Source organism: Centroberyx gerrardi, chromosome 1, assembly GCF_048128805.1.
Source record: "Centroberyx gerrardi isolate f3 chromosome 1, fCenGer3.hap1.cur.20231027, whole genome shotgun sequence".
NCBI classification, from domain to species: domain Eukaryota; kingdom Metazoa; phylum Chordata; class Actinopteri; order Beryciformes; family Berycidae; genus Centroberyx; species Centroberyx gerrardi.
The window spans coordinates 29,978,679-29,989,140 of record NC_135997.1 but is presented as its reverse complement, the minus strand read 5'-3'; the positions used below and the strand labels follow the sequence as shown (position 1 = coordinate 29,989,140).

Sequence of the window (10,462 nt, the reverse complement as noted above, 5' to 3'; positions counted from 1 at the left end):
ACCCACTTTCTATGTAAACTGTGTTTTAGGTGGTCTACATATGGAAAGTGTGTGTGTGTGTTGTTGGTGTATTAAGTGAAAATCTTTGTTTTAGATGTATCAATAGACGATAGGCACATGGATGGAAAAAAATGAAAGCATAGTGTGTGTGTAACACAACCAGCAGGCTGGTCTAGTGTATGTCAGTGAGTGGTAGTGTGTTTTGTGTGTGTTTTGTGTGTGTGTGTGTGTGTGTATGTGTGTGTGCACGCCGAGGGTCTTTGTCTGCTGCTGGTTGAGCTGGCGCTGGCAGGCCTGTGGGAAAGGATTAGACTTTCACGCCTTTTCCTCCACACTGAAGCCCCATCAAAGACATTCCTTGCATAACAAATCAATGAGTACTATCACACACACACACACACACACACATACACACACACACACACACTCCTGTTAATCATTAGCCACACAATCACATTCATGATTCAGACAGATCTTTTTCTTTCCTCAAATGTGAGCAGAAAGAAGTGAGTATAGTTTACAGGATGAAACAGATATTTAGTTGTATTTGCAGCAACGTGTGTTCCAATAAACATGAAATGATCTTCAAGCATGTGTGTATGTGTGTTTGTGTTTGCATGTGTGTATTTTAGTCTTCTTTTGCCCCTTAATAGTGCATAATTCACTAAAACAGCGGTGTAAAATGGTAGGAAAATCACATACTATCATAGACTGAGGATAAGAGGTTTCTTATGAAAACTACACTTCCATTTTATTCAATATCCTGAATGAGAAATCTCTCATTCTCATTGTTTTGCTAGTCAATTTGATAGTCAAATGAGATCTATGTTTTTTTTTCCACTAACTAAACCCACTGGGTTTAGTTCATCTTTATTTTGCTTATCTCATTTTAGTGCTAACTGAAGCACTTTTGAACCTTTGCCTCTGCACAGGGAGGATATGTTCCCACAAATCATGAAATGCACCCAGTTCATTGTAGCATTCAGAAAAAAGTTAGTGTTGGTTTCTTTCTAAACAGCTGATGTATTTGCAGTTATACTGAAATCCAAATCATTTGGACTGTGAATGTTGAATGAATGTGAACATTATCTGTCAAATTTATAGGTAAAACTAAAAAACTTAACTTCCCTACGAACCCTTTGTCAGTAATGAATAAATCCATCTGCCTCTCCAGTTTGATCTTGATATAGACAGCTGAATTTAGCGCAGTATTAGTTATTGATTCAAATGATCAGTACTATTGTTTAATATAATCTGTAACACATGCATTGTCAGATGCCTCTTTCAAAAGAGATTGTATAGTATGGGTGACTGAGGAGAATTGAATTGAATTAACTACACTGTAGTACTCAATAGGGTCAAGAACTATTGGATGAGTATAGTAAAGCCACATTTGCACAGTGCATCTATTAGGATTCAACTGTTATGGGTTATGGATGGTACCAATATGTTTTGGATTGAAGCTGCCGATAAGCAATTTTCAGTATTTGTGCCGATATTCAATATCTTTACATTTTTATTTTTGCGTTTAATCCGATCAAAATGTGGCGTTGTGGCAATTCAAGCAAATTCAAACAAGCCGTATCATATCCATCATATCAGAGGTGGACGACACTGACAGTATCGGCCTGATTTATCAGCAAACTGTTATATCGGTCTAACCCAAGTACCTGTACACTATGCATAATGTCTTGATGATGAGTTCGTCAATACTCATTAGAGAAAATGTCAATGGTGTGTGTGAAGGCTACTTTATGAAAATGGTATTGTATCGCTGGGTGTTTCTTGGCTGATCACATTGAATACCTGCTAACTACTCTTGACTGCTCTAGTGTGAGTTTGTCATTGCTGGCCCACAACATACAGTATTATTTCAGCCAGTATCATTTCTGGACAAGGACAGACAGTTTTCCAGACTCCTTCTAGTCATGTTTTTATTGTGCAGTCGACACAAATATGAATACACTATGCCTCCCGGTTGCAGACAAGACAACTGGTATGAAGTAGACTCAACTGTGTGGAATGATTTGTAAAAAAGTCTATGGCTTACCAAGCATGACACTGAATCTATTTACAAACTCAAATCAACTCATTGACAGTTTGAAAACTGGAGCAAAAAGCTTTTTTTTATAAATATAAAAAGGGAAAAGGAAGGAAGGCCTCTATGGGCCTAAAAGGGGGATAAAGTCTCTATCACCGAGACAGCTTAACACTCAACAGAGTTATACATATCCCATTTTCTGTTATGGCACCAGTATCAAAGCACGCCCTGGACTCGTTGGTTTCCATCATGGATGCTTCTCCTCAAGCAGTTTCAACAGAGCTAGTAGGCACTGAGCCAACAAGTACAATAGAATAAGAACTAACAAATAAAAACAGACTAAAATTAGAGATAGATCTTGACTGTCATATGAGGTATTGTGGATCAAAGCATTTCTGTACATTGTCTCAATTTTCCTCTTTTTTTTGGAATAGTACGGAAAATCATATTACGTAATTATAAACAAAAAAAAACTGATCACATAGAATCTACATAAAACAACAAACAAGGATGTCAATAACACAATTTTCTATGAGAAAATTCAAACCTAGCATGGCAGTATATTGACATTTATATGTATAAAAAACAAACCAAAAAATGTAGCAGCAAAACAATAGGAGAAAAGCATTGTTTTTTTTCTTGTTTTTTTTCCATTAAGTTTTTTGTTGTCGTCATTTTTTTTTTTTTTTAACACGTAGCTGGGATTTCTTTTCCATAGCAGCGGAATACAAGGAGTGTTTCTCTCCTACTCTCTGTCTTTAATGTACAATCAGAAACCTATTACAGGGTTCCTACACAGTTTTACAAAATTACAAAATTCCATACTTTTTCCAGACCTTAATGTCTTGATTTGAAGATTTCAGTTGGTGATCAGTATGGTTTATGCCGATAGTCATCTTGCCATAACATTCTTCATTGCAGCAAATACCAAAATATGTGAGATGACGGGCGTCTAAAACCACAGAGAATGTGTAGTTGTACGTATACCCGACAGCAGAACAATATACTCCATATATACTTCCATACTTTTCCAAACTTGTTTGTGCAATTTCCAAACTTTTCAAGACCTGGGAATTACCAAATTCATTTTCCATACATTTCCAGACTACCTGTGTAGGAACCCTGAATTTAACTCTACAGCATTAAGACACGCCTCGCTGTCGAGCCTTCACCCTTTTTGCCACTTTTTTCACCCTCTCTGGTTCTCCTGCCATCTTAGCTCTCCACTTTTTTAGGCAAGTCCCCAACAAACGCAGCCCACGTCTTTTAGGTTTGTGCAAAATCATCTCAATAGTCTCAATACTCCTCCTCTTTCAGCCTCATCCCCTTCCCAAAATCCATGAGCAGTATTTTAACTGGTGGAGCATGGAGGAGATGCTGACCTGGTGATTTGGAAGCAGATTGTAGTTTTAGTCATACAAACATTACAACAGAGTTAAACGTTAGCTAACTTTTCATATTATTCATGATCATGGCATTCATGATCTTGGAAGGTCAGCAGGTTATCTAACTATCTTACCTAGATAGCTATAAACTAGTGTGGCTAGTTTGAACTTTGAAGCTCAACTAGGCTAACTAGCTAACCTAGATAACTTAATATAGTTAGATTGCATTTTTTGAGGTTGTAGCAAGAGCACTAGGCTTCATATTTCTCCTCTCTTAGCCGTTAGACTAACATTACTTAGCCAGAATAACTGGCTCCATCCACTGAGGTTTAACTCAACCAATGAGATTGTTTCTGCCTCCAGAGCAGCTCTGCCTCTGAGAAATGTTTATAGAACTAAAACTCCAATCTGTGATTTGGAAGGCAGCTACAGCAAGCCATTGGCTCTATGAGACCCAGATAGTGTCCGGCAGAGTTCAGTCTTCTTTCAAAAACCTCAACAAAAGCTTTCTGCCATACTGGTCAAACTTTCATGTCTCATTAGATGAATAAGATCCACCAGGTGCAACAGCATTTTTGCAGGGCTGCTCTGACTCTCCATCACCTTAGCTAAAAGACTCCTACTCAAACCCCCATTCCATTTTTTCTGTTGTTTTACAAACTTTGTTTATCACTGTGATTTTCTTTAGACGAGCCAGCAGCGCTGACCAAAAGTGCTTTTTTTTTTAAGAAAACAAAATTGGAATGGTATTAGAAAGTAAAGTATAACTACATTGAGAAAAAAAGAAAACACAATGGGCTGTGGATTGCTCTGCTTGCATGTACATCGATTTAAGCTTATCGAATTATAGCTAGCTGAAATGGATAAAGCACACCAACGAATGAACAAAGAATTAATGGTTTGTAAGTCAAGCAAGTTGTCCAAACCTTAACATCAGCAATCCACAGTCACCAGGATAATAAGAACAGAGCATTTCACACTACACAAAATAGTTGGTTTAAAAAAAAACAGCTTTAAAGAGAAGAGGTATAAAACTAAAGTGGGGATATTTGATAAAAGGTCTACGATGATATATAATAAAGTGACTAAACACAAGCAAGCGGGGATATATGAACGTCTACACAGCAACAAGACAATGGGAGCTTGGACAGGAAGTCTAAAACATACTAGGTATTAGAGAAACAAAATTCAAACAAAAAAAGCCTCTTCTCTTTAATAAAGATGTCAGATTTCAGGTAAAAACCTAAGGACAGACTACAAGGACCTACATAAAACACTTTGGGATGTTTTAGTAGGTGAGTTGAGTCTGCGGTAATTTTAAGATTCCTAGTTTAATATATTGGGGAGTAAGAAAACACTGTCTACTAAAATGTCTATTTTCATGCGGCTTACACTCCAGCCCATTTATTTCATCAATATAGTTTCTCTGTGTCTTTCTCTTTTCTCTCTAGTACACTTCTGCAGTGTTCATGTCTTCTTGCCCTCGGGTGCGGCGGGAGACAGGAGGCAGGAAATGTGACTTGGGGGGGCGTGGGGGGTCCTGTCCTGTCTTGGTAGCTGTAGCAACGGTGAGCGGTCATGTGGGTGACAGGTCGGCCATGATGGCAGATACAGCCCATCAGGAAGGAGGAGGGGAGGCTGAGTTCAAGTGGGCGGGGCATCCCGGTTAGGTGGGTGGGACATCCCGGTCAGGTGGGCCGGGCAGTACAGGTAGGCACTCTGCGTCAGGTGAGACGCCCCCCACCCCCAACCCCGCCCATCACCACCCTCTGCCTACAACTTCCCCTCAATCATCAGGTCATCATACGACAAGGCTGTCAGCCAATCAGATGTTGATGTCTCTGACGTCTGTGGGGGTGCAGGACAGGTCGACGTCCTCGTCCAGGCGTTTGGTTTCCGTAGTGCCGCTGTGCTGTTGAGCCTGACGCAGACTGGACTCCAGCAGAGACTCTATCTGCTCCTGGCATGATCGCAGGCAGTCCTGCAGGCAACAGAATCAACATCAAGCTTCAGCCTACATAGCTTACGATGTTTTATCTAAAAACAACTGTCACTCTGTTCTGTCTGCATTTCAGCGGAATATGATGACTTATACATGTTGAGCATGTATGTTTGTTAATGTCTGAATGTGTTTGCAAGCCTTGGGGCATACCGGATCACTGCGGATGACCTGCGACAGGAAGTTGGTGAGGTTCTGGGAGGACAGGGAGCTATCTTGGCTCTTCAGGTAGAGACCTTGCACAGCCGCCACCACGCTGCCCGCCGCCACCATGGACGGAGGACTGGCGATGAAGTTGACATCTGAGGAAAAACCACAAGGAGACGTTAGGACATGGCGGCAAAACAGTCAAGAATAGAAGGGAAGAGGAAAAATGCTAAAAAAGACAAGAACCCGGAAAAATCACATTACTGTGAACATCTACAACGCTGCATTGGAGGACCTGATAAAATGCTGTAAGATACAGTGTTTACTATATAAGACTTTTGAACAATGCTTAGGAAGATGGAGGGAGGAGAATGAACAGTCAGTCTTTTCTCAAGGTAACACTATCAGATAGTACACACAGTGCTACAACACATGTATATTCCTTGATAGATATGGATGAAACCAAAGCTGCCTCAGATAATTTCACTCCACCCAAGTTTATCCTTAGCAGTCATATCCTGCATGTTTCCAAATATCATATGCTTCCTATAGAGAGGGGATGGATACTCAGCAGATATTCAAGAAATATAAATTATCTGCACAAGCCAGCCAAGACCAAAGATACTATAGAGATCTATACTGATAAATCCCCCTGCTTGGTGAAAAAGCAAGCCATCCCTCATAGATATAAGACAAAAACACGACTAATCATCCTCACAGAATGCTACGGATCTGCTGCTGATTAATGAAATGGTAGAGCAGTAGAATAGTTACAGCAGCAGAATATATTGAGACAAAGAAGAATAAAAGAAAATATGTAAGATTTGAAAATATCCTAAAAAAAGAAATATATGCAATATGAAATGAGTAAAAAATCATAAAAATATCAAGGTACTATATATGCAAAAATACAACTGAGAACAAAAGTGGGAATATGGAAATGAATGCACATCATATTCACATTAGCAGGTAAATATTCACCTTATAAAGTATATTCGGTGTACACATTCAGATGACATGTACACGTATTAAAACACTTAAGTGGATTTTTTCTAGGTGGATCTCCTACCTGTAGCACAGAGGGCCACGAAGGTCTGGGCGTGTTTCCTGAGGATCTGCTTGGTGGACGGGTGGATCTTCAGCTTGGACAGGAAGTGCTCGATGAAGTCGTGAGGTGTGACTGAAGCCAGATCCCACTTCAGCTTGTTGAGAACCAGCAGCTCCATTTGCTGTGGACGGACGAGACCAGAGGCATTCAGAGGCATTCGCTCCAACTGATGTGGGTGGCAGCTCACTCACTCACAGAAAAAGATCCTTATATCTGCTGTGACCTTTATGCACCATGTTACAGCTATAGCACTTTCATCAGGGTGTGATTTCTATCACTAAGGTCACTTCAGCTCTGTTCTGGTATATTCAGCCTATATGTTTGTACCTACTTATACTCTGTTGATACTATTCCAACTCATGTGTTCAGCTTTCTTCAGTGTTCAAAACCCTCAGAACCCAATGCAATACACTCTAGATATTCATATATTTCAGGTTTTTTTTTTTTTATTACCGACTTCCATAACTTCCTATCAGTGCAATCAGTCAGGCTCTAACAGAGAATCAAGTACATACTGTACAGAGAAGAGACACATTATTTATTTTTAATTTTTATAGGCTATATATGCTACTTATACACTACTTTAGACTATATAGCCTACTCATTCCCTAAATTTCTACTTTTTAAATAGGCTACTCCTATTATAATTTTGTGTTGTTATATTTAAGATGACCTAGGTGAGCCACCCACCCAGTCAAATTCCTTACTTATTTAAGCTGATGCTGATTCTAGTAGCCCCACATGGCATCCGCTTTTCCCCACCCTGATGAAAGCACTACAGCTGCAAAGTCGGTGCGTAAATAAATGTCACAGCAAATATAAAGGAGGAGTGTGTGTTCTTTTTATCATTACCAACAGTCTGCACCTCTTTGGGTGTGCTATCATTTTTTTTTTGGTCACTCACACACGCACAACCACACACACGCGCACAGCCTGCATTTTGTTTTGCAGCCATTAGGTGTCGCTGTGCTCTAGAGTTTTCTTGGCAGTCACTGAGACCATTCATGAAATCAGAGAGGCCTTCCAGTCACCATGGGAAAGTCACAGGCAGCCATTCAGACACTGCTGCTCCATATAAAGCTACATTTCTACTGTTTTACAACTTCAGAAATACTCCACATCATTTACCACCACTGGTTTCTGATCATGGTGACACTGACAAACCAGATTAACTGCAAAGACTGTGTATTTTGGCCATATGGGCTCCAATGCATGGCCATGTATGTGTTATGCAACATCAATGTCTGCAGGACTCAATTACCAGCAGCTCTCCAGGCCGGACCGAGTTGTCTGTGTAGATACAGAGTTTCTCCGCCGTTAAGGGCACAGTCTCCTTCATCTTGGATGCCAGAAACATACAAGTTGCTCCCAGCAGCTGTAGTCTTGTTTTCCTGGTTGCCTCCACCGATAAAAATCTATCCAAATAGTTCATAGCCAGCGGAAAAACCTCCTCCTCACATTTCTGTTCCTCGCAGACCTGAGAGGTGAGAAAAGCACTTTGAGATTTCTGTCGCTCACTGGAAGAAAATTCCCCATTCATATGCATTACTAAGCCTATGCACCACCAGTACTCCTCTATGCATTACTTATTCTGTGCACAGCTGTTTGCATTCAATAGCTGCATTATCCACAATGAGCGGAAACGAAATTAAGAGAAAAGAAACATTTCATGTGCGTTTAATTCATTTAATGATTTCGAAGATTAAATGTCTTGGGTTGCACATGGTTTAGTTGCAAAAGCAATTTCATAAGTCAAGCAACCGAAAAACTCTAAAGCCAAAAGTTGAGATATTTTTGTAGAATAGGCTGTTGCAGTAATGAAAACAGTCGGGAAATTAGTTTGCAGTCAGTTCTGACTGAGACACAAAGGTGGCGTCGATGCAAGTTTCACTCTCCATTTTCAACTTCGTCATCTTTTCAAAAAATAATTATAAATATGTAAAAATTATCACGGGCTGCAAAATTGGCATGTAAATGATCCTTATTGAATGCCTTATCGGATGGGATTAAAATATGTCGAATTGCGCCACAGATGATTTTAAAACAATTTAATTTATTAGACGGGGCTTTTTCACGTGTTGCAGGCGACATTTCCCTGCGGCTCTCCGACGCACAACTTCAGAAATTAATAAAAAATACAAAACTACAAAGGATTCAATCCCAAAGTGCATGTAAATGTTGACGAATCGCTAAAGTATCAAATCCGACTGTTGAAATGGCTTTGATCCTGTTGCATTTTAGAAAAAGTTCCTGTTTTCTCAGCGACCTTCACAGACAGCAATGACTCTTGTGAAGCAAAACAAACTTTACCAGTCGATACCAGTAGAACAAGCTGTAGCAGTCAACATATAGCAGTCCTATGATATAGATGCAAGTCTGGCTGACCTGACTGGCTTATTGTCATTGTTGGTGATAATACAGATTTTTACTGATATTAAAATCCTTCTCATATACGACAACAAAGATGGCGCGTAATACTGGCACGGGCCAGACTGCATACGTGTACATTGCTGTTAATTTGGAATATTTTCCCCCATGTAATTACATTTCATAGCTTTCTGGAAAATATAGCAGATAACCAATAACAAAACTACCCATGGTGGAAACTCAGTATAGCCTATAGCCAGTCGCTAATATCTCCTCTTATAAGGACCACCCAGCACTCATGAGGACATACTTTTCAGAGCGTTTATGTAACATGCATGCAATGACACTGTCAAAAAACAGACATTAACCTTTAAACGGCTCAAAACTTTCACTTTATCACTAATTTGACACATTTTGGTGGTAGCAGATACCTCCAGACACAAGTTAGCAGCGAACCTCAGACAGAAACAGAAGAAAACAAGCTTGAAGTGAAGTAAAAACCGACCTCTAACATCCAGGTGGCGACTATTTTCCTCATTTTGGGTACAATTTCTTTCTGGACACACTTGAAGTAGTTCGGGGACGGTAGGTAGTTTTCCTCTGCCTTCAGCATGGTTTGTAGGACTCGGTCGTTGAGCAGGTTGACGTCCTGATAGGCTCTCCTGATAGAGTCCACTTCGCAGCACAGCAGCTGGTCCTCCATAGTAGTAGGCCTACTGGTATTAATATTATTATCACCGTCGATGTTATATATTATTATTATCCTGTTAAAACGTCGCTAGCCTATATGACAGAATGAACAGGTTACAGCAGAGTCTACAGATAGGTATTTATAATGAGTTTCTTCTTCTTCTTGTGTCTCGGGGGGCTGATGCTGCTGCTGCTGCTCTTTGCGTGCTGCTGCTCCTCCGGTGTGCGCGAGCCCTCTGAAGAGCAGAGCGCTTCCCCCCGCGAGACAAAAACCCCTGCCTCGCGCTCACAAAACACACACACACATCGTGTGCGAGCGCGCGCTGAGGAGGAGGAGAAGGAGGTGGAGGGGTGGGCGCGCGCGATGACGTCACCTGTTGTTAAGAAGGGGGAGGAGGAGGGAGGGAGATCAAAGAGACAGGCAGTCTGCGAGGGAGCGCGCGAGGAAGGAGATTCTATTATATATATACATATATAGAGAGAGAGAGCGCGCGAGGAGGATAACCCCCCACTCCGCCCCCCCTACCGCCGCCTCCTCCTATAGTAGCTGCTGTGGAGATGGAGGTGGGAGGTCCGGGTCTGGGTCTGTGTGTGTGTGTGTGTGTGTGTGTGTGTGTGTGTGGGAAGGAGGGGAGGGGGGTTGGGGGTGCTGACCGTCTGTCCCCGGAGAGGAGAGCTGGAGGCCTGGGGAGGCTTGCTGTCTGGGGTCGGTAGGGGGCGGTAAC

General features: G+C 41.1%; 1 protein-coding gene across 1 annotated transcript; it reads right to left on the bottom strand.

Moving 5' to 3' along the window:
* Positions 1–2,096: 2,096 nt before the first annotated feature.
* Positions 2,097–10,066, bottom strand: ccnd1 (cyclin D1). Its single transcript, XM_071912220.2, has 5 exons — positions 9,553–10,066; positions 7,942–8,157; positions 6,642–6,801; positions 5,579–5,727; positions 2,097–5,407 (listed from the first exon to the last, which is right to left on the bottom strand). The coding sequence occupies exons 1-5, from the start codon at positions 9,748–9,750 to the stop codon at positions 5,252–5,254; spliced, it is 879 nt and encodes a 292-aa protein (XP_071768321.1). The 5' UTR covers positions 9,751–10,066; the 3' UTR covers positions 2,097–5,251.
* Positions 10,067–10,462: the final 396 nt, after the last annotated feature.